The 27,928-nt window shown below is 39.4% G+C and overlaps 1 protein-coding gene across 1 annotated transcript in view; it reads right to left on the minus strand.

Annotated features, from left to right (window-relative positions):
- Positions 1-16,868: 16,868 nt before the first annotated feature.
- tafa2 (TAFA chemokine like family member 2) overlaps positions 16,869-27,928 on the minus strand; it is a 58,847-nt gene continuing 47,787 nt past the window's right edge. The window contains exons 4-6 of the mRNA XM_018702859.2: positions 24,436-24,560; positions 23,765-23,821; positions 16,869-18,668 (exon numbers count right to left, since the gene is read on the minus strand). Coding sequence (XP_018558375.1) covers positions 23,792-23,821; positions 24,436-24,560 — 155 coding nt within the window. The 3' untranslated portion in view covers positions 16,869-18,668; positions 23,765-23,791. The remainder of the gene's footprint in view (positions 18,669-23,764; positions 23,822-24,435; positions 24,561-27,928) is intronic.

Raw genomic sequence — 27,928 nt, forward strand, 5'->3', positions numbered from 1 at the left:
GGAAAATAAAAGCACCAGAGATCCCAGACAACCTGTTTTACAACAGCTGAATTCCCTGCAGCATAAAGATGCAAACGTCAATGCAATTAAAGCCACTTCATTCTCACGGCGCCATCATGAGTTTTGTTTAAAAAAAAAAAAAAAACAGGTAGCGGTTGGAGCTCCGCTTGAACGTGTGAACTCGGCTCCGCATTAGCGACCATATCCTCCAAGGCCTTTGCCATTACATGAGAAGAGGCAGGTTTTCCAAGAAGGCAATTATTCATTAATTTAGTGTGGAAACGAGGTTCTGCTGGTTGTGTACTGATGAATTACAGTGGCCAGTAATTTGCACGGTAATTAAAGATTCGAGCTCCTCACTGCGCCGCAAGCATAAATCACATTTGCAAAGATGTCGGCCAGAATCTGTGAAGCACTCCACCTCCTTCCAGCCAAACTCTCTGAGTTTGAATAGTTTGAACTGAAACCTTTATCACAAAGACTTTTCTACAGCAGTAGTGGTATTCTACCAGCAATACAATTAAGAGGAAGTTCTCAACTGAATATGTTTTCATACACTAATAATTGACTGAATTTCAAAAAGTTATTACTGAAATTATTGTGTCATTAGGGATAGGTACTTAAGACCAGCGTAAAATGAATGGTTCCTGATTTGTTAGAATCAGCTCTTGAACTTTGACCATTCATTTATTTAACATCAGGCATTTTTAGTTAAATTAAATGTACTTTTTTCATACCTGTCCATTAATAATGAGGCGTTCATTTTAGTTACATCGCTACATTGTGGTTCTGTTTACCTTCTGTGGAGTTATGGTGGACAGGTTGAAAAGAGGACTGTGTGTGTGTAGTAATGGGGGTAGTACTGGCGAACCTAATGGGACTATATGACATAATCACATTATTGGAGATTCTCTGAGCTAAGTGGCTGCTGCCTCCATCTATGCAGCCAGTTCACTTACCCTGAATAATTTGTTAAATATTACAGATGCATATATGTGTGTGTGTGTGTGTGTGTGTGTGTGTGTGTGTACATGGAATTCCTGGACCAATATTAATAACCAATTGTTGTGGCCAGTACCAATATGATGCTCCCTGACAATCACGTACAGGCTACAGAAACAACTGGAATAACTTTACATACTCTTGGACTGAATTGATGGTAACCTAAAGCTGTTGAGCTCCACTCTTTAGATTGGAGCCTGTTAGAGTACATTCAACTGGTGAACAGGCCTGTGGCACCACTTTTCCTCCTCCCTCCACTGCTGAATAGAAACATTGCACAGGTACCACTGGTACACAGCTAAGGGGCAGGTTAGGAGTCTACTAGAGTCTACTTTCAGACGTATGGCTTATTAGGCTCAACAGTAACCTGCAGTTAGTGTTCCCTTTTAACTTGTCCGCAACAATTCATTATTAGCATAACAAGCTACATTGCTCGCTAATTAACACTGTAGCACATTTGCATACCCCGTGCAAACATAAATGTAAAAGTGACACCTTTTCTAACTTGATAAATCACTTAATGAAACAACAACAACAAAACTATTTCATGCATCAGAGCATTTCCTCATCAGAGTTTAGTCTTACATTTAAGCCCCACAGAAATTATGGAGGAGTATCAAAAAGAGAACAGCTCATCGTACCCATGTTGAATGAATCCTAATAAATCAATGTCTGATCATCTTTGTCAGGTGAATGGTTGTTATTAGACTTGTAATACTCAGCTAAGACATTTAGCTGAGGTATTCAGTGAATACTTTGACTGGTCTTTCCAAAATATGTGTGTGATCATTAAACAAAGGAATCTGAGTGTTTCATTTACAAAGCTAAACACGTGGACCTGTGCCATTGGACGTCAAGGTCCGTGTTTTACATAGTTTCCATCAAAACTGGTTCATCAGAAAAATCACATTACTTTGAACTGTGCAGTGTTCATACGCTGTAAACAAAACATCGCCTTAAGCAGATTACTGCCAGTGATCAGGGCATACAGTGTGTGTGCGTGTTAATGTACTCAGTCAGCAGTGTGCCAAAGAAATATGCAGATAAACCTGACTTTTTATTCCAAGCCAATAAATCAGATGAAAAGAATTATTGCTAGAATTGGTTTGGATGCTTGCCGTCTTTAGAGAACTGTTGATGTATTTTCTGCCTGATATAGGATGAAGTATACATAGACAAAAAATGGTGAACCAAAGAAGCAATGATGAAATAATGTCCAATGCTGTCTTAAAATGTAGTCACAGTAACACACTGAACCAAGGAGAAGCAACATGTGTAGCACAAAGAGCTCAACTTAATGATCTTATATCCTATGAGATTAGCATAAACTTTTTCATATTTTCCCTTCTGCAGACAAAGTTAATTTCCACAGTCTCTGTCAAACAACATTTTCAGCGCTTGCCATTGTTTAATTAAGAGGAGGTGTGCTACACCAGAGCACGCACACTCTCGCTGGATGAAGGAACTCCTCCGCTGGGACTTCATTCGGTTTGAGAGACTCGCGTGGGTGGAAGAGAGGAGATACGCTTGCCAGAGAAATGTACAGTACTCCACCAACACACTGAACGCCCCAAGGGAGTTAAGAAATTCCTCCTGGATTTTCTCTTTCAGTCTCTTGCTCTCACCCCCACCCCCCACCCCCCCTCATTTGCTTGTGGTAATTCATCATGGAATATCAAAACCATTCAAAGCTCCAGCACAGAAATGAAGGCTTCGGAGCCTGTGTATAATTGGTTTCCGTGAGGTGCCACCGTCCCTATTGAACCTTCTTGACTCCCTGTCCCTAGCAGTGACAGTATGTATGATAAAGAGACAAGAAAAACCCCCGGGGACACGGAGAGCATGATGACAAGCAAGAGGACAGAGAAGTCTTGGTGTTTCCAGAACATTCACGAAATCTCAAGCTTTTGATTTGCTCTTGCCCTTTCTGTCTGTTTTAGGAGCATGTACTTGCATAGCATTCTCCTGAACACATACTAGAAGAGGTTCTGAGTCATGATGGCAAAGCCGATGGAATTTTACTAACTTTCATTCTATTTTCCAGATGTGTAAATTTTATAAGTTAGAATACTATTAGAAATAATAGAATCTAGAGGGAAAATTCATTTTAAGCATATTTTTTATTTAAAATAAATCTTTAAAATACTGTTTTAGTTTTCTTTTTCTTCATGGATGTCTGGATCATAGCAACTGTCCTCCCTAGAAAAAGTACAGCGGTCATTCCATAACAGTAAACGTGGTTATTATTGCAAACATGACAATGTAGGTTCCCTTACTTTAAACATGAACAAGTTGTTTTTATGCCGAAACCTAACCAAACCAAAACGATAGACATGTCAAATCAGAAAACAGTAGATCATTCATGTGGCATGGACCTGCAAATTAATGGTATCATATAATTCCATTAAATGGAAATGTATCAAATAGGAACAAAAGTTTACTATTACTGTTATAATTTTATGCTAGTGTACTGCTAGCATATGTCGGAAACAGTTGCCTATTTGATGTCCAGCAGAAAGGTAGCAAGATTAGCATTCATTTGGAGTCATGTTTCTGTTGGCTTCAGGATTGTAACTCCAATATTACTCTCATTTTAGCTCTGATGTGGTCTCCTCCTGTGAAAAAACATCAGGTTCTTCAGCTGCTAACTGCTGCATTATGTTCCTCAGCTACTTGCTAACTGCCTGCTGTGGCTGATATTACATTGATGGTCAGTAGTGAGACTGATCCAAACAGGAAGTATGGCAGTAAAACCAAAACAATGAGCTAAAAGGTGCTAAAATGCTCTCCAGAGCTGATAGCAACACACTTCACTTTACACATAGTCGTTGATCCACTAGAATAAGTGGAAGTGCAGCTATAGGTAGCCAGGTTAAAGTAAGAGAGAACAGCATCAAAACAAATATACCCAGAGGAAACCCATTATGTGATTTGGTTAAACTTTATTTAAGTTTAGCTTTATTAAGTCCCACCGAGGTTGGGAATGGCAGAATACAAAGTTTCAGACAAAAAAAATCCAACATCAAAGGCTTCTTTGAATAATATTTGTATTTTACTGCTGATGTCTGCTGCTTCTTTTAATTACAATAAAGACAGCATTAGAGCTGAGAGCTTCTTGAGCCTCAGTGACTGCAGAGCGCCAACAGCTCCAAATGCCATCTGTGACTTTGGCCAGACAGTTCCTGTTGCCTGGCGCAATCTCACAGATCACACACACAGCACCACTGCACCGACTATCGCGGTCGAGATCCTACAGACATCTCCAGCCAAACAGCAGGCCCAGTTCCTTCCTCCCTGCAAAGTGCTGAGGAGGGGAAAGACTGAGCACGCCTTCTGGTTTTAACTGAGAGCAGTGCTGAGATGAGAGAGGCTCTCAATTTACCGTGGCATCTGCTCCTTCAGACAGTATCATCCAGATTCAGCCTGCAAGCCAATAAAGCAATCCATTCTTTTTATTCTTGTGGAAAGTTCCAGGAAGTTTTAATAACCCAGCAACAGTCATCAGGTCCTGCACTCAGTCTAAACTGGTGATTACTGGATAGAGATCTGGCTCACTGGTAACATTTTAAAAAATGGATATGGAAGTTACCATCGACTAAGTCTGGAATAAATGAGGAACTAACTACAAATAACAAATAGTTTCTGAATATCTTTGAATCAGTAGATAATGACTAATAGGCTCCTTGATACGATAATGAGTCCATGACTAATGATCATTCTGCAGACATTTGCGAATCTGAATATTGGCCACTTCTTAACTACCATTTATGATTTAACCAGATGAGAAATAGCACACAACCAATACTTGATCATTACTTCCTTATTATATATGTATTAATTACTACTTTTTTGTGTGAAAGCAAGTAAAGTGACGAATTGTAACAAAATTATTTTGTATTTAGACAGTTGTAATTATCCTAACAAAAGCACAGTGAGTGTGATATTAAAATGCAAAAATATGTTATGAAGGGAACTAGCAATATGACCAGCACACGTGCTGATTTTTGTAGCTAACTTGGTAACCTAAGAATCTACAGTCACACCAGCAGCTCTGTGTTCAGCTAATGTTTGCTAATTAGCACTTAACACAAAGAAAGATGGAATTAGTTGTGTGTGTATTTGGTCATAAACCAAAGGATTTGACAAATTAGAATTGTCATCTGATCATAGTGCTGAATGAAGAGTGAGGGTATCACCAAAGCCACTATAGTTCTGAATGTGCGTACCAAATGTCATGGGTCAAAGTAGTGGACTGACCAACAAATAGACCAGCACTGCCATCTGTAGGGCTGTGCTGCTAGCATGGCTAAAAATCAGTTTACTACATACACTTATTACAATAACAAATGGCAAATCAAGCATAGCAAACACACAGATTAGCCTTACATGTACTTTATAATCACATTAAACCATGAATTAATCACAGCCATAACCAATATGGAAAGTGCTTCATCTTTTTCAGCTATATTGAAAGCTAATATCTCTCATCTAACTGGCATGGCAAGGTCATCTTGGTCTTTTCCAGTCTGCTGACCATAATTTTGACCAACAGGCACTCAGGTTTCCTCAAAAATAAGTGGTAATGGTTTGTGCTCTACATCACTGGGTATGTCAGTGAGGGATTTGAAGACAACTTTCCAAACAGAATACATTAGGTTGACTACAAGTCTAAAATACAAAGAAGAGTAGCTGAGATTTACTTTCACAGGTAGGTTCATTTCAGTGATGGTTGCTTTGGCTGTGGTAATTTGGAGATGGTAAACCATGAGGGGCATTTCCCCTGGCTGGGTTTGGTTTCCTGCCTTCAGCTGAGCTGCCACTGTGTGTGTTAGTATTTGTGAGGATGAGTGGATATCCTGTCATTTGGCTGATGCTTACAGGTGCTTACCATGCAGTGCTCTCAATGAGAGAGCCAGCATGCCACAGTAAATGAGCGGTATTAATGTATCACAGTAGCAGCCTGGTGTCCACTTGAGCACCGATGCTCGCCAAGGTTTCTTCCTGCAAAACAAACAGGCTGCCTGCTGGAGAGAGGGATCAGTGCTGGAGAGCTGTGCCTCTAATAAATCCCATGGCTTTACACGCTCATGAACAGACAGTGAACAAAGGGTTAGTAAGAGGGGGTCAGGATTTATTGTCATTCCCCCATATGTTGATTAGAGCAGCAGGGGACATATTCATTAGCAACTGTGATATCTTACTCCTCAAACACTGTTAATGAGGTGCTGCCGTGTTACACAACATAACTAATAGCAAACATGGTCTCACTGGAGTGCATATCCATGCTGACATCAGTGCAGCTCTTTAGATTAATTGTGTTCTCTGGAACAAATGACATGAACACATGTAGTGGACTGTGAAGTCAGAAATATAAATAAATAATAAATAAAAATAAACATAAATTGCAAGGTCTCTGTTCTTCAATTGTGACTTTTCTAATGTGGGAAAGTTAGCAGACTAGCTAACTAGCTCAGGGTGGTTGTCCGGAGAATAAAAACAGTTGAAGTAATTACATTAGTAAAAAGAGTTAAGAAATAGGATGTTTCAGCAAACTGGAATGTATTAAAGCCACAAGAAGGCAATGAAAGTCAGTCACCTCGATAGTGCCATCCATGTGGAGGTAAGGCTAACAAAAAGTTTGCACTCACTTGACAAATAAGCTAACTTTGTGTGGATACAAGAGCTATTTTTAAGTCTTTTGAACCAAGTCCTTGTGAAATTGTAAGTCTTCAAGAGTTATGAGTCTTTAAAGGGTCCAAGACACAGCTCAAATTTGACAAGTCAAAAAGCAAGTTCTCTAGTTTATCAGATTGTAATAGCACAATGACCAAAATCACACCAGATGTTTCTTTTTAATGAAAATGGTTCAAGTCTCACATCTGCAGCTCTGGTGGCTACAGATGATTTTCTGAGGTTGTAGCAAATAATAAGGTTTCAGGACTAGTTTCTTCCTCTCTTAAATCCTACATTTCTCTTTCTTTGGGCCTCAGTCTGGTGTTAGCCTCACAAAGCTAGACCTATGGACATAGACCAGATAGAGTCATAAACCAAACATATTAGCTTTGTGAAAACGTTAAAAATACTGAGATTGGCCTGATTATCGAATGCTGACCTAAAATGAATCTCAATAGATATCTTCCCAACTCACTGTGGAAAAACCTTGAGGTCATGTGATTTTGGCTGACATCAGTGAGACGACTCAAATGTTACAAGAAAGGCATGAAGAAAGCTGTTTTTGTTATATGAATAATTGCAAGAACCTTTCCCATCTCTACCATATTGTGCTGTGCCTGCTCTTGACACTTCTCAGCCATGAAATAAAGTAGAAATGGAGAAAAAACACTATGCAGTTTAGACTTTAAGCTTAAGATGACTCTTTATCATATTTAGATTCACCTCTTGAATACATCTGCTGTTAACAAAATGTTCCTGTGTTATCCAAAACAAATCAATTTTCATCTAGCCAGATGTTATTAATGCATATGATTCCAGAGTACTGCTGCTGCTCTGTTCTGTCACTGCAGGTAGCTAAGTGCATTCAACTTGCAAAACACTCCCTGATTAGATTGATTCAGGGAGACCGAATGAAAAACAGTCAAGCTGAGAGCCACTTACCTAGAATAAATTAAATATTCAATACCTTGATCATATGGTAAGATTGTTCATTTGTTGTATTTGGTTATACTTCATCTTTATTACATTATTCGCATCCCTTTAGAGGTCGACGAACCTCTGCTGCCTCAACCGTGGCAGCAACCTCTGTTACACTCTTGTGGTTCCTGCAGCAGCATCCTCTCCCCTCCCCTCGGCAGAAAAACTAGCCCTGCGTCCAAATAGAGTTGTAGAAACAAGAGAATCCGGGGCTTAAAGAACAAAAGAAGAGGCCAAATTCGAGCGAGACAGAGAGAGTCTGCGAGATTAGAGCCGTCAATCCCCGGCATCTCTAGCACCTTAGCGAGGCCTCCTTGAGGGATCAACCACAAAGTTGTAATAGAGGCGAAGGAACTTTTTCTAGTTCGCCGCCGCACTCTGCTGCCCTACCCACTTCTTATTCCATTCTCTCAGCAGCACCAGAACTGGGTTTGAGAGAGGTCTAGGTGGGGGTGATCGGGTGGGTAGGTGGGGCGTTGAAGAACTTTCCCTGAACTCTCGTTAGCTTTGCGTCTCCTGCTTTCATCTCAGGTCACTGTCAGTGGAGGGTTTATCTCGTTAGAAGCGGCCCTGAGATGAAACGGGGACTGTTGCTGCCAAACACTAAGGGGCCAGCCTTCCGGTGCTGCTTTGTCTTCCTCAGATACCTCAGAGTGAAATTTTTCTTTGTGCTAAATATGGGTCATTTAGTCCTGAGATGTGCCGTCTCTACCTGATTAATTAACTTGTAACTGGAAAATTCCACAAAGCGTGAAAATTGTAAGGAATAAAACTGATTCCATATTTTATTCTTCATAATTGAATGGGTAAAGAAAAGAAAAGCTACTGCTAGGGAATAAAGAGAGAAACTCTATTATGACTTTGTATCCTGGCAGATATAGCAGCTAGTCGCACTGGGGGGAAAATATTTCAGCCGGGCCGTGATGAATCCAGAGGCATACCTAGAAGACGTGTTTGGATCAGTCAGATAAAGACACTGTCAGGAAACAAAGATGCTGATGAAACTGACAAAAGACACATTTGTTTGGTTCTGATGTGCCACCAGAAATCTGACAGTTATTGAAATGGCTTGCTTTCATGAAAAGCCCATGTTTTCTCACTCATGTTATTTGGTTATTGTCAATCTCCTCATGCCATTGTTGTTGCAAGGCCTGGTTGTACGATAGCAAATTCATCCCAGGCTGCCCAGATAATAAAATTGTAGCAGTGATGGTAGACACAATGGCAAAGCAAATGACTATCAGAGACTGGGCTTTATCTAGAGGCTGTCAGCCTTCCCATGCTGCACACAGGTAAGTCTGATGACACTGATGGCTCACTCAAATCATCCATTTATCTGCTTTGTTATAGTAAATGTAATGCTCAGCAGCATCTAATTTGCTCTTGCTTTTACCATTTTTTTTTTTACCAATTTTTTGCCTCACAATGGAATCAGAAATTCATGTCACTGAGCAGACAATGAAGAGACAGCTTTGAAGAGAAATGATTTCTGCAGACATTATGCAGCACCAGATGCCTTGGTGTTCATTGTATCTGTGCCTCTTTAATTTGGTTGCTAAACCTCGGTGGAGCATAATGCAGAGCTGCTCACTTCTGAAAGCAAAGCCTGGATGATTTTTTTTCCACACAAAACTGGTGTTGATATGAATCACTGTGGTATAACATTAACATTAATGGTGCTGTGTCTTCCTAGTTTATGCTTTCATGGCAGTTGATTGTACTCTAAATTATTTGCTGACTAAAATTACAGTCACTGTTAAGTTCAGCCGTAAGAACTGAATATACGCATTATGTACTGAATAGCAATGTGACTGCTACAGTTCAATATAGGGACATGAAGGTCTAGAGTTAAGCAATAAAGTTGGTGATGGTAAAAAGCAAGAAAACAGGGCTGAGATGGAGTTAGAGCTCAGATTTGTGTATTCAGTGTAAACACACACACAATGCCAGGACTGTGTATATATGTATGTGTGTACTGTATATATATATATATATATGTGTGTGTGTGTGTGTGTGTGTGTGTGTGTATAGGAGTGTATATATGATTGGTTTATATTGACTTAAAGCAACACTAGCCATATGATACAATTAACATAAGTTTAGAATACAATAGAGATTGTTGATTGGCCCAAGGTTGAAAGTGATGTTGCCCTTTGTTTTCTTTTCAATGATTTTTTTCTATACCAGTGATAAGGTGTATAATTGTAGGTATTCGCATACAAGTATAATTATCTACTCTGTTGTTTTTTTACAACGTGGTTCTCATTGTTGCCATGGTCATAGAATGGAAAAGTGGGAAATAGCCATGCACTTATGTGACAGCAGGAGCAGCCCTTGGGCAGCCATTGTTCCTTTTTAGGTGCCATCGCTTTGGTTTCACCTCTAGATAAGTGCTGTGTTTTTTATATTCTGGCTTAATGGGGGGCTTGTTGTGCAATTGTTTTACCATACTCTTTGTCCTGTTGGACCCTAGTGTTGTAGTGATGAGAGCGTATCCCCGGAACTAAGCCCATTATATTGAGTAAAATCTTATCATAACCAATAAGAATCATGGTGTAACCTTTAACTGTTCAGTGCCTTTCCATGGGTTGTTGGGTTGAGATGTTGAGCAGGGTGAGGGATGTACTGTCTTTGTGCAAGTAAAGTGTTATATCAGTGATGACTCTTACGCTTCCTTTGTCTTATCCACATGTAATCCAACACTGCGCTTTGAGGGATGTTTCACAGAGCTCAGGGGAACGCTGATCCATCTTGGTGCTAATTAGAGATGTCTCAGTTTTATTGGCGTGAGAAGGACCGGATACCGTTCATAACGTCTGCTCTGGGGCTGGCGTACGTGCTCGGGGATCTATTCCTCATCAAATTTCCGATAACTAAATATAGCGATAACACTCCTGAGGGCAGTCTTAATGACATTAATGGGTACAACAGCCATGCATCACTGTAGCACCTATAATAACAGTAAGGAATGTCTTCAGGGGGGTTTCAACATTTGCAGCAGTTACCAATGCGTGTGTTCCGAATGAGAAGTTTTCCTTACAACAGCATGCATGGCAATCATCAGTATGGTGAACACGTCTTCAGCCAATTACCTTGCTTGGGTGAAACTACAGCACTTGTTGATTAAACAGTGTAATGCCTCATACTTATTTTGAACATTTTATTCTCTATTCCTGCTTTTCACAGCTGCAGTAAGACTTAACTTGCTTTCTGAGTCTCTTGTTACGAACCCTGGTGATAAGAAATTCTAACTTAATTACTAGAAAATTTCAGAAAGACATCACTGCGCCTCCAGCACAGTCGCAGTAGTTTGACAGATAAATTGTAGAGAATGCAGTGCACAAAGGATAACTGTATTGACACCAAAAATGGAAACTACCTAAATAAATAAACACACCATAAATCAGCTTAAAGAAATCACAAGTAAAAGCAGTCAAACAGTCATTAGTCTGATCCAAGAATAGCTCGACCTGTGAAAATCACATCCATGCCCACGTAAATCCACTGCACCTGTCAGATGTAATTATATTGTACAAAGTGAGCACGCTAATTTGGTTGTGCTAATTTGCGAGACGGATGATGTGTTATATTAAGACTTAATTGCTGAAGTTGTAATTTAATATAACAATTTGTTTTATATTAAAAGTATAAAATGAAAGCAGACATCTATATCACATTCATTTGCACGAGGGTAACAGGAATGAGGTGATTTATAATATTATGAAAAAGTCTGTGAACTTGTGGGTGTGGGTAATTTCACCTTAATGAATGGTTTGTCCCCTGTACTTTATAAGAACCTCACCTGTGTTTAAGGCTGATTGGATTACACAGACTATATCATGAGAGAACCTGACGCAAAGAGCTTCAGTTTTCATAGAGCCAATGGCGTATTTGAATGGCAGGTAGGAATTTTAAATAAGAGTGACTAAAAGTGCACCAATCAATATTTGTATTTTCACAATGGGTCAAATAAGTATGTGTAATGTGAAAATGGTTGCTTGTAGTGATGAACCCACAGAGAATTGCTGCCTCTTGCTGTTTCGCTCAGTTTCTATTAGCGGTGGGAATCTCTAATAATGTTAATAGCACTTTCTTCAGTGATTCCATGACTTCAATTTTGGTCTCATTGTAGAATGTCGGGACTGCTGTGTCAGCCTCAACCGAGTATCACTCTCTCCACTTCATAACACTGCAGCAGTGACAATAATTTTCCCACGGCGGGCTGCCTCTACAAAATGTATACAGCGGAAACACTGTAGACATAAAGTTGCCGTCTTGTTCATAGCTCACTTATGAAATCCTACTGCACCATGGAGTGTTTCTCCTGCCGGACTGCTGCCGCTGTCAGTCTGCTTTAACTTGCCATAACACTGGTAGTTTCTGCTTCAGCTGTGAGCATTCCTGTGACAGGCATGCAGCTCTCAGCAGACAGGAAGTCACGTGACAACGGAGCTGAGAATATCGGAGCAGACAACAGAAACGTGTCACTCTGCCCTGACTCGCTCTGTACTCTAAGACAAGTGCTGTTCTCTTTCTCCACTGACACAAAAATAAAGCAGTAGTAATTAAATGCTAAAAAATAACCATTATTTATTTCCATGTTATCTTCTGGCAAAGCTACAGGCAGCCACTGCACCTGAGCTTTAGAGCCGCATACGGCTCCAGAGCTGTGCGTTCTGTTATCATTAATGCTTAGAAAATAGATTTTTGACATTGGTGAATTTCAGAATTCAGAATTGCATTGCGATGCATCTAAGAATCATTTCTTCCACCCACCCTTAATTAGTTGGAGCATTTAGTCTCTTCAGTTCATTGTTTTGGTTTTGTGGGCCACAGATTTACTGTTTGGTTCACTGTCACAGCCTCATCGACTTGTTTCAGCAGCAGTTGACGATTCATTGTAGTCACTATCTGCCTAGTAGCAAATGGCTAGATAGATAATTCTGTCAGGGGTTGGCGGAGCCTCAAAACAGAGCTAAAGGGAGCATGCTAATGTTGCTGCGTGTCTCTGTGTCTCAGTAAATAGGCAACTATTTTCTAAAATGTTTGTCATGATGTGTCATTGTTGAGTTGTTCACCAGTTTGTTCCACTGTTTCCAAAGTGGTCAAAGAGAAAAAAAAGCTGTCTGAGTTATGTTTTATGCAAGTTGTAGGTCGCAGGTGTGGTTTTAAAATTTAAGAAAGATAATGTGAATATACTTTGATTATGCAACCAATGAATCTGTTGCCTTTGTCACCAGCATATTAAGCAGTAAAAACACAGACAGACAGATAGATAGATAGATAGATTCTGTAGCTGCTGTTTATTTTTTATTCTGGTCATGACCAAAGTAGTTGAGACAAAGCAAAGTTTCAGACTGGAGTTCCCAGGCTTTACTTAAAAGGATTTCATCACACAGCAGAGAGAGGCTACTGTGAGTCAACACTTCTAACAGCTATACCCTTTACTATACCAGCAGAAATATATAAATAATTCCACTACAGCGAGTGTCTCATTTGTCATTTGATGGCTTGATGAATGCTTCAGAGGAGTTCCTATTGCTGGATGTGAGGCGCATCCATAAAAGAGCAGCATTCATTAGTTGTATATCACACACATATTGAAATGTCATACAGACTACTGCGTTGCACCGTGAAAACAAATTACACAAACAGGTGAAAAATTTCTTGAACGTTGGCATCTTTGCAAGTGACACTCTCACTTTTTAATGTCTGTCTTCCTGCCTGGAAAAGTTTGGAAGACTCCATATTGGAGTGATTTCCGTTCACATCTGTAATTCTTTCTGTAACATGTAATTCTGACAAGTCCTTTTGTTATGTAAAACGATTAAATGAAATTAAAGTACAAAGCTGCTGATAGCATCAATGGTTTACAGTGGGTATGTGTAATGAAATTTCTTTTCCCAGAGAATCGATGAGCTCTATTCCCCCGGTGGACTGTGTAATTACAAAACCCTCATTAGATTATGAAACTACACAGCATATGGTGTGAGGAGGAGATTCCTTTGATGTGCGCTTGTAATGACTGCAGCAAAAAAAAAAAAAAAGAAGAAAAATGAGAGAGAGAGAGAGACTTGCCTGCCTTTACTTCATTTAAATCTCTTGAAAGAAATGAAAGCTTTGAAAGCGAGGTTTTCTGTTTTCAGCTCTCCCACCCCTGGACACTCCTCCGACTCCGCTGAAGTGACTCAGATACTGACCTGTGAGTCTCGCAGTGACCTGAATGTCTGACACGCCAAGGCCAGCAGTGTCATGGCCTTTTGATTCACAGAGAATGTTTGTCATTTGGCTAAAGGATGCCTTCAGTAAAGAAGAGTGAAGCTTGATGTCTGAGGGAAGCGCCTGCTCTTCATAAAATATGAGAGGAATGCTTTAGGCAGCACCTCACAAACTCAATGTTTTGAAAAAGATGGCAAGCTGGGAAACACAGTCATTCAGTGTAACTATGTTTGACAGGCAGAGACAAGGAGCAATGTCTACAGCGAGCACAGAGGGTATGCTCCAAAATGAAAACCAAGGTCCGTTTAAAAAAGGGAAGAAACAATAGCAATATACCATTTTCACATTCTTTTATTTGTCTGTGTCTGCAGCTGGAAAACCCCTCGATTCCACTCTCACCTCTGTTGTAGATACATTTTTACACGTAATTTCCCAAAAGAGAGGCATTTAAAAAATGAGAGGTGTCAGCATTGCAACAACAATAAAAAAAGGAAAATCCTCACCAGTAATCTGGCTTCACCTCTTGTTAAACTGAGAGTTGAGATCCAAATTGACTTACAGGCTTGTTGCTGGTGGGCCCCTTTATGACAAGGATATGAAATTTTTTAATAAGCCTGTTTCCCAGAGCAATGAAAGCTAATTTCTCACTGGGGTCCTCAGCTAAAAACATTTAAGAATCTCTCATCTAGACAACAGGATTATGTGTAATATTGGAAAATTTGTAGGTGAGAGTCTGATGAACCAGGTATTCATTTATGGGGGGATTTTGACAGTTGAGCATGGGTACAGGTACTTCAAATCAGCAGCAGGCTGCAAGGGTATCCAATGTGTCAGTGTTTCCCTGTCACTTAGGGCTGCAGGGAATAAGCAGGCTACAGTTTCTCTAAATAATCTTCTTAAATCATACATCCAGGCAAGATATCACACACTCAACTCTATTGTTTCACTTGTCACATCCACCATTGTTACCCTCAAAACTGTCCCATGTAAAATAACTAAACCTACCCTTTGGCAAGGGTGCTATGAGAAAGAGCAGTTGAGCAGTGAAGTGGCAATGAATAACTTTTTTGTTTTAACTTATCACTATGAAATAAATTTTGATTGCACAAAGTAATGGCTACGGAATAATGACATTGTAGTTTAGGTTGGTTCTCTATATGCCTCACTTTCACTATGCAGTTCTGGCTGCCAACCTGGTATGACTTTTTGGGGAATATAAGGCTCAATTTATGGCAAGGAGGAAGCACACCTGCCACCATGCAACTAAAACAGTAAGAGGACAGCACTGTGTTTTCCCTGGTAGCTATCAGTAGCTTTCCCCAGGTATTCGAAATGACGGTTGGACAGTGGAAACTTTACCTAGCAAAAGAAAGAGCCCCATTGTTGGAGGAGACTGAGAAAGTGAAGAGGGATGTGATAGAAACTGTAGTAAAACAAGAGCGAACCTTGAACAAGCATTCACTTGATGGAGACTAGGACAGGAATTCAGCCCTGGACTTTTCCTCTGGGACTGACTTTATGGATTTTTTTTATGGTTCACCAGCCCACTGAAATTTGTCTTGGACATCCCTATGGACTGTCTGACTATGGAGAAGGCTTCTAGTTCTAGTTCAAATTGATATTCTCACAGTTTGTCTTGCTTTGGACAGTAGCCAAGCTGATAGCAGTAGCTATGTTGCTAATGCTACCACTAGCAGCTAGAAACAAACCAATGGTTCATTGTCTGTTTGATAATCTAAACACGTTTCCAGTGGTGAACTTTGTAGAGAGCAGTGGTGAAACTTAGTATATCCTTCTTTGCAAAAGTGGTGTCAACATTAATACCACTTGGAAATGCCATGGAAAGTCATATATTGTGCAACAGCCGAATCATTGATTACAGTGGTTCTGCTCAAAAATGGCGGAGAAACAGGCTGGTTTGCTAGACAGCACCAAGGTTCCAAGAATCCTGGAACGGAACCAGTTCAAGGACCAGAGCTAATGTGGCAAAGAGTTTTAAGAGTGACAACGTTCACATTACACATCTTTTGATCCTTTGTTGATATAAAACGTAGATTATAGCAGCTTTAATTTACAATCTCACTTGGGTGTTTGCGGCAGATGAAACAACCTGCTGTTGTCTCCTGCCTAGTTAGAAAATTGCTGCCGAAACTGCAGTGACTGTTTCTGTGATGAAGCATCAGCTTGTGATTTGGGACCACTTTCAGTAGGAGTAAACTGCACCAATTCCCCTCAAAGGACTAACAAAAAGTAAAGTCATCATCCACAGGATTGTTTCATTTTTCAAAGAAAAAAGATTGGACTCAGAATGGGTCAACATGATAATAACAGATGGTGCTCTTGTTGTGGAAGGGAGGGTGAGAAAAAGAGACCATGATTTGAAACAATTTAACAAGAAACTACAAAGCAGGCATAAATCTGTCGCAGGGCTGTGCATTTCAAAATAAACTGACCATTTTGCTTGCTGATTTACATCAACATGTGTCACTTCTCAACACTGCGTGATTTCACCCACTGTGATAACAGGAGTCAACGGGCTTTTTTCAGAAGTGCTGAAAACCAACTTTGCCTGTTGATTTGATAACTTCAGCATCCCCTCTGAGGTGAGGAGTTTGTAAAGGACCCTTGATGTTACTGTGGAGTTTGAGATGACAGCACAGCAGCAGACCAAACATGACTGAACCCACACTGAGTCATCAGACAACTTAAAACACTTTGTGCAGCTGTGTGGGTCTGAAGGTTGGATGGATGGATTGGTAAAATCTGCACACTGACAAACAGGCTTGGACTATTTTTATACATGTAATAGAATTTCTCTGCAGATGCTATAAGACAGGATACACTGTCAAACATGACCTGCCAGTCTGTTTAGTACACATAGCTAGATCTAGGCCCAGTCAGTCCTGTCAACACCACCACTGAATAGAGTTTCCACAATTACCAGCTGAATCAACACCTCTCTGACACAGTATCAACAAAACCTAAATATACTGCAGTGAGCTTTATACAGGCAGAATTTATTGCAGGGCTGTCGTATTGGATAGGGTTAAGATACAGGAGGTGCACCTAACAACCTGACAACTCAGTATAGATTATAACTATTCATTCAACATTTTACACGATAAATAAAAATAGTAAAAATATAAAACATGGAATTATAGATTTATATGCATGACAGTCATTTGATAATAACAAGGAATTTGGAAATCTGGTAACTTTTACAGAATCCTGCAGTCCAGTTCACTATACTATCTTTGGACTGGCAAAGCTCAACCTGTTACCTGCAAGTATCTTTTAATGCTGGACCAGACCTGACTCATAATTAAAGATAGGCTCAATTGCTGTTGGGACAGTGAAGGCAAAAGCTTGGGGTGCAGGATACTGACGCACAACAGCAAGAAATCACCGTTGATAAAAATAAATAAATATGCACAGATAGTGCATGCTGTGGAGGCAGAAACACTCTCCATGATTTCATTTTTTTAGATTGTGTTCACTTGTTTTTCCTTCCACTGAGAACCATTCACATAGAACACTTTACACATAACTGACCCTGAATACCCTCATGTCTTAATTAAATCTTTAGATGAGACTCTTAGCTTTAATGTTATCTTACCTTCTGTGTTTTTCTAAATACTAACTAAAATACTACTACTTTGTATTTGTCTATTCAAAAATGAGTGTTGTCGAATATGCAGAGAAGTGTGTAAATGAATTAGTCTGTAACCTAATTGTTTGCACAAATATAACCAGCCCCACTGATATGCCTACACAGGTTGGCATGGCTATCCATAAAGCCACACTGCTAGCATGGCTAAGAAGTAGTCATTATTTGCATACAGATGCTTTAAAGACACAGGGTTTTAGTTACACAACCATAGTTTATTACTGATGTCATCACTTACACAGACAAAGGAAGTGTTAGCGATACCTACTCAAAGGTGATCAGCAAATCATACTTGAGTAACTATTTGAAAACAGTTTTGGTTGGAACGTAGTTGAAGTTATCACCCAGCTGGTGACCAGATGCTGCGTGTTTTAATTTACACTGCTGTTCTCTAGAATCGGAACTCCAGAGCTGTGATACAAAACCAAAATCTGTTATAAGTGGCAGGAATGGCAGAGTGATTTTCAGAGGAAAAATAAACCACGACTGGATCCAACTTTCTGTCTGTTAACAGCTGATAGGTTTGATCAGTTTATACTTTTTACAGCATGGGTGCAATTCAGCAGTAAGTATTAATGATATACTGATGAATGTGGTTGTGTATTACTTTGAAAATCACCCAGAATATCCGCTGCCTAGCCACATGTTTTCATCAATATTTGAACCTTTGAAGCTACACTTTGTCAGAGATGAAAGTCACAATGGACTGATAAAACGAAATCACAACTTGTATAGATGTTTGCGATGCTTACAACATACTGACCTGCTGTTTACCCTGGTCATCTTGTGATGCAAAATCCCCTGTGAAGAACATAAAACTACAAATTAACATTTAGGTAAAGTTCACCGTTGTATTCCACTACAAGCAGTACAATGTCAGAGAATAAATCCTGTTGTCCGGTAAGGCTAATCATATGGAGTCCTTCAAAAAGAAGTGTTGAATGATCAGTACTTTTAATAGGATCTACTCCTCTTTTTGATGTCCGTAGAGTTCAAGAAGAAGCATTCAGAGTTTTCCAAAGATTAAGTGCAGTCCAGAAGAAAGGAAGTCTCTATTTACAGAAAGGTCCTCTGCATTACTCTCTTCTCCTTTGATGATCCAACACCAAGACCAGAACTGTTGATTTGCCTGTAACAGAAGAAAATTGTGTTAAAATGAAATTAAAGCCATCAGAGCTATGCCAGCATGTAAACACCACCCATGTTTTAAGAAATCTAGAAACACTGGATATTCATTTCAGTATGCTGAAATAATACAGATATATTCTACATAATGTCTGTCTTAATGATATAATACACACAAACACAGAGAAAACAATAGATTAAAAGAAAAGAGCATGACCTACATTAATACAACTCTGCATTATCAACAGAAAATCCAGGAAAGAAGACATGAGACTCCCGCCCACACTGATTGACATGTCAAAGATGTTGTCAAAACATCTACAAAATCAGATAAATTTTCATAATTGAGACCTCTTTTCATTCTTGCAGTTTACTTTTTAGGTTTTCCACTATTAGGAAAAATATGACTAAACATTTTTATCTTCTTGGATACCTGGGGCAGTGGAAACAAGCCATGAACACAACACTGACGGTTTAGGAAACAGTTGCCAATTTAGACACAAATATGAATCAACATTCGCATTCATTAGGAGTCATGGCCTGGTCATCTGACTGATGTTAGTCCCATATAGACTCTCCTTTTAGCTCTGTTTTTGTTCTCCACCAACGTCTGGGGGAATTATCTAGCTCTTTAGCTGCTAAATGCTCAACTGCATTATGTTCATGAGATACCCTTCATACAATGAGTTAGTCAGAACATAAACGTAAATATTGATTATAGCAGCTTTAAGGTTCATCCTCTGGGTACTCCCAGCAGTTTTCATGAAAATATGATCATTTGTTCATGATGTTAGGAAGGGAGAACCTATTTTAAATCAGCAATTCAATGAATTCTACCATCCTAAGCAACTGAAAACTGCCAACAATTTTGACAAGATAATGTCAAAATTTTATTTGTATTTTTGGTAACATCATCAGCTGCTTAACAAGAACCATAAATTTGCCTTTTCACACAATCTACACAGGTCAAACTCCATTAAGGTCACATTTTGGAAAGCACCTGTGGGATTCTTTCAGATTCAGTATCATTCCAGTACCTGGAGGACCTATACAGTAAGACTTAAACTGGCCTGAACTATCAGCATCTTGATCTATCAGAATGTTGTACAGTATTCAGGATAAAGGATGCTGCAGATTGGGTTTGTGCTCCACACTGAGGCTTTCTCTCCCCTAGTTCAATGCTGTCAGATACTCTGAAGACCTCCATTCTCCTTGAGATTAAATTGCCTGTCATGAAGCGCGGTGGCTGACTGGCAGCTCCTCTGCTCTTCCAAAAGTACATTCTGGAAAAGACTCTCGAGGAACATAACATAACAACCTTCATAACGACGTCCGCTATCGATTCCAACCGTCTGTCAGCTGCCATGTAGGTTTGACGGACTGAGGGAAGCTGCCACCGAACTTGTAAGGCTCCATTGTCGATGCTGAACTTTTGATAGGAAACAGACAGCTCTGACAGCCTGGTTAGATTAATTCACAAATGGGTCGTTTGACACCGAACAGGGCAGAGCAGCAGCGTGGCACTGCACAGTATCATATAAATCATTCTCAATTATGCAGAAAAGCAAAACAATCCAAAAACCATCAGGCCACCACTTGACAAGAAAACCTGCATAATCATATCAAACACAGGGTAAAGAGTTTCCATAAATTTAGGGTTGTTGCAGCACTTTGCTGGTTGCTGAACAGGCTGCAATAAATTCTTCGCTTTACAGAATCATTTACATTCCTAGCTGTCACTGTGATTAATGTGGTACTAATTTGAGAATAATTCCACGGTGAAACGACAAAGAGCAGAGCAGCGTCTTGTCAGAAGAGAAAATGTCTTCAGAGAAGGATATACACTGTATCTTACCTCAGGGAGGGGGGGGGGGGGGGTGATCATTAATAGTATTTGAGTGACTGTCTGAAACAATGCTAAAAATACAGACAGGAAAACTAAGTCTTCAGTGGGTGTTGCGTTCGTTTAATTGGTGGCTGACAAGTGCTAATTTAACTGGCAAAGGATTCATTTCCATTTAGTGCCTGAAGTAAGGTTGGCTGAAAGATTTAACACAGCAGGTGCATGGGCTTGTGTTTGTGTAATTCAGCCGTGTAATTGGCACACTGCAGTGCCCTTCTCAGCAATATGTTTTGTGTTGTAACTACCGAGACCGGAGATTTTCACAGAATGGCCATTTTAAAGCTGCACTAGGCAGGATTTTTATGTGAGAATCTGCCTGTAAAATAAGCAGAAACAGTAAGCAGGGACCCCGCCACTTCACCTTTACTCAAATTAAGTTAGTCAGAGCTAACATGGAATTATGACCACAAATCAAAACTTATAATGACTGTTCTTGAGGAAAATTCATAGGAGAGAAGTCGTGCCGCATTCATTTTAATGGTAGCATAGGAATTTAGCAGATTAGCATGAAGGAGAGGGTACACTTATAGGAGGAGAAAATGTTCAGTGTTCATTTGTCAGGCTCACCTAATGTTATGACATGAAAACCTGCACCTGCTACTAACACAGGTAAACAGTACTGTGAGAGGCATTGAGGCTGTTGTCACAGTGAAATTGCACCAGAAACCTTTTCACCTCTACTGCCCCAAGTAGCAGTAAGAGTTGATTTTTTTGAGCTTTGAAAGGATTCACTGCTCAGAAATTTTGTGGTGTGACACAAATCAACTAAACCAGCAGGTTGGATAACTATCTCCTTCAGCCCTCACGTCAACAGATTTTGTATAAAAGCTCTCTTTCTATAATCGTTTTAATTAGTTTAGAGTTAAAAGAGCAATCACTCTTTATCACTAGAGTGGATTTGGTGTTTGGATTTGGTTCAAAGAGACCAGAAGAGTGTTGTCTCCTCTATAGACAAATCATCCAGGAATTTAAAAGCCCTAGTTGAACTTGAATATGAATATCACGCCAATATTTTAAGCTTATTAAAATGATAGTTCTGATTCAGGGCCTCAAGTACTTAGATCAAGGTTCTTGTATGAGATACATTTAAAACTAAGCTACATAACTTTTGAAATGCTATGTTTCCCAGTTCACTGTGCTCAGTAACTTTTCTGCTATAGTCTTATTTGGTCTGGTATGACCAATAGCTTATAGGGACTAATATAAGATAATGTTGATTTGCTTTAGATATTGTTGTGTGTGTTATCTATTCTTTTGTACTTGTACACCATGTCTCACATGTCACAGATAAACATCTCAGTAGTTTTATCCCAAAAGTAAAATAAGCAACTGACTCAGGAGCAGACTGGCTCAGGTTGCCACTTGTGGCTGCCATTTAGCAAATGTTTAAAAAATATCTGACATTAATCATCATCTCATATCTTCTACTACTCATGACATTTTCAGGATGTAGCTACGAGTTGCCTCTGTTCTCACCTAACAAAAGGTTATTAGAGATGTTTGAATGTTTGAGTTTTAGTTATTTATTGTATTACTGCAAATTTTGAAAGCGAGACCAATTCTGATTTGATGGGATTCTGAAGGACTTGGTTCAACAAGCAAATGCAATCCAAGATTCAGTTAGGATAAAATGATAATGAAGACCAACCCAAACATCTGAAACAAAATCATGAAAATGGGCTTAATCTGTATAATCTATGGTAGTGAGAATGAAAAACACCTGTATAGTGCAACCTCGGTTTATTATTGGTGGATTACATTAGAGCCACTATGTGTAGAATTTCAAATTTTCAGATTCTGGTAACCCCAGTGGGGCCACACACTTTGGCAGGAAGCAGCATTGTCGTAGAAAGCACAAATTTTTCCTGAAATGATCTCATTTTTCTTAAAAGTGTGCCATCAAAATAATTTAGTAGATACGATGAAACAGCAGCACTTTAAAATCCTCTTCAGTGCAACTTAAAGAGCAAAACAAACCTTCCAGAGTTTTTGGCTTCAGTGCACTATTGATGTTAGCCTGCTGAAACCAGTAATATGTGTATTTTTTTCCAGGCTTTTGATTAGCCAACATGGCTTAAAGGTTAAGGTTATATCGCCAGTTGTTGGTTTGGCATACTCTTGACAGTGCTTGACAGTGTTCTTCATGTTTTGATGTTGATGCATTTTTTTTTGTTTTTGTTTTTTGAACAAAAGAGGAAAACTCCTATTTTAATATGTATGTGTGTATGTCTGGACTAAGCCTGAAAAACTGTAGACTTCCTCATCTGCTCAAGCAGAATTGTGTCTGGTATGTGCAAGATGAGCACGGACAGACAAATATAAAGTTTAAAGAGGAGTACAAACAGTGTTGTAAACAGCAGTGCTGTTTATACAGAGCACTGTTGTTAACTAACATTAGATCGTTATTCACTCTTATCCCTCTGGTATAAAGCAACTCACTGTATGCAGTCTATTCATGTCACCTTTACAATTTCTGTGCTTACAAATTTAAAAGGCCTTTTGCTGCCACTTGGGTGCTGGAAATGTACAAAAGTTAGCATAGCAGTTCAGCATCTTTGCATGCCAGACACTGTTTATTACTATGAAATTTGTCCAGGGCTTTGTAGTAGCCAGTCACTGTATTGTTTACATTTTGAATCCTCAAGGTGCTTCCAGTCTGTATGAATGCATTTATGATACAGAGCGATAGAGGTCAGTATTGCTAGAGGTTCCGGGTTTATGTTGTGCTGTTTTCCCAAAAGCTCAGCAGAGGTGAAGAAGAAAGCGTGACCCTCCGCTGCTTTAGGCAGTCTGTAGAAAGATTTGAAACTTAAGAAACTTGTTTCTCTGGCTGAGTTCAAAGGTGTGCGAGATAATTCCACTGGGTAATGCTGATGCTTTGAACAGGTTGCTGTTGTCTTTTCGGATCGCACACCTCTATTCACTCTTCACTCTATCTCTAGTGTAGTTACACCATTGGGAATGTTGGTTAATAATACCATTTGACACATCTGTTTTAATGAAAATAGAAAGTACCAATATACAGTAAATTATGTGCAAATATTCTATTTGTACAATGAAGTAATAATGATACACAGTAAGGATCCCTGTTGGGAATTCCTGTACTTTTCATTTGGAAGTTAGGTCCACAATGAATAAAGACAGTACAACCCTCAAATATTTAAAGACAAAACAACAACAAAAATAAGATTTATTACCTGGACTCCGCTATGAAGAATCTGACGTTACCAAAGCTGGTCTCTGTCCGCGGAAATCTTTCCAATCATCCGTATTACAAAAGACAAACAAAAGGAAAGATATATTTAGCTTTCACACTTTAAGGTCTTATCAAAACCTGATGATTACAAAAATCTATTTCCAGACATCACCAGACAGGATTGTCTAAGAAGCATGGACCACTAAAAGAAAAAAAATAATATATATCCCATTTTGAGGTCCCGACAAGTCCCTGAATCAATAGCCCCAGGCTCCAGGCTCCTGGCTCCAGGCAGGTGTGGTGCGGGCAGTTTAAATAATTAAGTACATGGAGAGAGGCAGAACTGAAGTCCACGGGTCGTCATAACATAGTGAAGGATACGGGCATCATGTTACAACGTTAAAAGCAGGTAATTGGAGTGAGTAATTGGCCAGTTTGGGTGCTCAAAGTGGCCTGAAAGTGCTAAGGAGACATGGCAGCCCATTGATTACAGGCCCCCATGGGGGTCCGAGCACCGACTGCAAACATTAGCTGTTTTTCGGTAAAGGCAGGGCAGACGACTGTAACAAAAGCCACGGCCTCTTGACTTTGAAGAGTTGTAGCGTGTAAGGTCATATTCAACAGGTTTGAATATAGTACCGTTTAAATGAGAGGTTTGTTTCCTGAACTTACCTTAGTAGTTTTGATCTTGTTCCCTGTAGCACAGCTCCAGCCCTTCAGATCAGGAAGTACTTTGCATTCCTCCCCATCAAGGCACGGATGCATCTGACACCACCACTTCTGCTCCACTATTGAGGCTAGCAAACAGACATGAAGGTCAGAAAAACATTAGAAATATAGACAACTCACAACTTGTAAATCACATATTGTAGATCCTGATTGGTAAAATAATATCCTCTAACACCCAAAACTGTCTCTTCTTCAAACTGACCTGTTACACATTTCAGTAACATCTCTTCCAATAAGGTTAGCTAATGTAATGAGTTCTTGGGAGGTAAAAAGTTAAACATTTATAGACCACACCCTCAATGAAAATTAGGGAAGACAGAACTGGCAACAAAGCAGCTGGGACAAACCACAAACAGCCAGCTTGCTAACACTAACAAAACAACATGCTAACGTAGCATCATTAAAGGCTGTGGATGTAATGTTAGCATTACTTTCAGTCTGCAATTTTGTGTTGCTTTCTGTAGCAGTGAGTTCAGGGTTGTTATGTATGTAAATCTTCCCCTAGATGTTCCTTAAAGGGACATTACTGTTAATGTTATCCAACATTTACATTAGCTTACATTAGCTTACTTTTTTGTTAATGTTGTCTTGCTGGCCTACAGGCGTTGCTGCCAAATGAAAGTTAGTCAAAATTAACACTGCTTCATGCTTAACACTGAACTTTAGCAGAACTTAAACTTAGATGACCTGTTTTTTTATTTTAGGACATAACTTGTGCTTAACTTACAAGCACTTTTCCATGATGTTATAAGCTTGAAATGAGGTGTCTCCTCAAACACCAATCAAATCATCAGAGGTGTGCCTCATCAAGCCATGTCACATTTTGACAGCTGTCTCAGGTAAGTGATGTAAGATTTGCTTTTTGACTGGCAATACTCACTAAATCTATTTTGAGCATTCAAACACACAAGATCTTGAGAGCCTTGTCACACGTATCCATGCATTGAAGGCAGGAACTGGAAAAATATGTGACTCATGTCATGTTAGGGGAAAACCTTCAGCTGTGGTGAGAACACCTACTCAGTCACCACCATAAAAGAGAGCATTAAGCTTCTGCTGCTTCATTGTATAGGACATCATTTAAATTTGGCAGATTACAGAGGTCATTATCTACATTCCACATCCCCCCACCAGCATTAGTGTTCTTCCTAATGAAGAGGATGGTTATTATAATCCACACATAACACCGGAGCCTCACTGGAGTAAATTGCACAGAATGGGTACTTTACAACACGAGGGAATCAATTTGTATCACGCAGCCATGGTTATAGCAGCAGTGTGGTGTAAAAAGTGCATCAGGTCAACTGCAAACAGATGGTGGATGTGGAACAGCAGCTATTAAAAAGCCACAAAGGTTTCTAGTGAAATGAAATGGGAGTATTGATAACCAAACGTACATAAAGTGCATGGGATACAATTCAATTGACAGTTAATGACGCTTTAAAAATATAAAGACTGAAAACATCTGGGAGTCGAGTATAGATTTATACTTCATTTTATTTTATTCATTGTAGCTGTAATTGCCCACAAAACTTTGCTTTGACCTTGAGCTCATATTCTAAGTACTCAGACATGAGTATATAGTTCTTATACTGTTAGAACATGATGCTTGAACACATGCTGATAAATCATCTGCTCTAATTTACAAAAACTTGAAAATTCAAGGGTTTCATCTTTTAATCAAATGTTAAAATGCCTTAATTTACAATCATGTGCCAGCATTGAAGACTACAGTATGAATGTTGGGGCTGAGTGTGTCTGGAATGAGTCCAGAGGCCACATACAGTAGTTCTGACAAGAGTGTGACATTCTTTAATTGAAAAAGTATAGTAGATTGTCACTTGTAATTTAGCTGCTAAAGGAGCACCCCAGCAATTTTACACATCAATTTCAGTTTTGTCATCAGTGGGACTTGCCATCCTGGAGGTAGATTTTTGAGGCTGATACTAATAGTTGAAAGTTTAAAGAAAAAAATCTGATGGTGATTTATTGGTATGTTTTTACCAATACCAGGATTTAAAAGCCTGTGCTGAGTCATTTTTGACTTTGTGTTAAAGTCAGCCCCTTGTAAACCCACCTGACTGTACAGAGATGATTTTCTGGGCTAACCCTTTAATAGGAAACCAAACCTTGTAGCCCTGTCCAACTGTCTACATGTGACCATATAAAGCTTTTTTCCAGGAAAGGTCATAGCAACATTCTACATGCTCAATATAACTTTCTCCTCCATATTGATGTAAGCCTCTTGTCCATCACATCTGAATCTGAATACTTCATCCACCACAGTTGAGTACACAGCTGCATCTCATTTATCAGGCTGAAATGATTCCACTGGACTTTACCTGTAAACTTCTTCTTTTGCTTATCTCAAAAGTTAGTGATTTTACTAGCCTGGAAAGCACTGCTCTATCTGTAGGAATACAGTGACTCAAGTGACACGCAGCAGTTTTTCTCCTCATGATGCTATAGTTGTTTGATACAATCACAATTTTAGTTGTAAGCCCTTTGAGTTTTCTTCACATATATAGCAAGCTTTTGGTTCATATGCACCAACTAGAATGTCTCATCATATGATTGAGACACTCAGTAAAATTTGCCGGTATTTTCTGGCTGCCTTTTTTGAATTAGACATTTAAATCTATTCAAGTTTTCTCAGATGTCTGGAGGTTCATTTATCTTCATATAAAGAGGAGACTGTCTCACACAGAGCTGAGCTAAAGGTAAATCCCTGGTTGTAGAAGAAAGAATAATTAAAAGGTTAAGCGCTGATCATTTTTTTCTGAGATCACCCGTGGAGCTTTAAACTGAGGCCAGTGGCTCACAGCTCTAATTTGCAGAAAATGTCAATACTAAAATGTCAAGGAATAGGTCAAACATGATTGGGTCTAGAGTTTAGCCAGAAACCTGCGCTTTTCAGACCAAAGTGACGTAGCCACTTCAGCAGAGTCGGGGGTCTGACCCATTAGCATGCTAAGAGACCCTCTGGGTCATTGACTTTACAGTTTGCAGTAGGCAGCTTCACATTCATTCATAGGTGATTAAAAAGGAGCCTCTTTGTAAGGCCTCAGGATTCATCAGACAGTATTCACTGGGTGTATTTCAGCAGGCATAGCAGGGACATGTCAGACTAAAGCTCATAGTGTCATTAAATCAGACGGGTTGTGAGGCATGATAGCATTTACCAGATGTTCATAGTATTATTGTTAAAGGTATATTGTATTAAATGTTTCTTTTTCTTTATGTCACACATTGTATCCCTTATCCTCCATCTTTCTAGTCTACACATGAAATTGAACTGAATACCTTGAGCATGATCTTGTGTCAGGGATGAACAAATGTTTTGCACTGCAGATAATTACTGAAATGCACTCAAAGCTGCTTCTTCTATGACCAAAAGCACATAAAAGTAATTAAATAGACTGTGCTGACTCAAATT

The sequence above is a fragment of the Lates calcarifer genome, linkage group LG18, assembly GCF_001640805.2.
Source record: "Lates calcarifer isolate ASB-BC8 linkage group LG18, TLL_Latcal_v3, whole genome shotgun sequence".
Lineage (NCBI taxonomy): Eukaryota > Metazoa > Chordata > Actinopteri > Centropomidae > Lates > Lates calcarifer.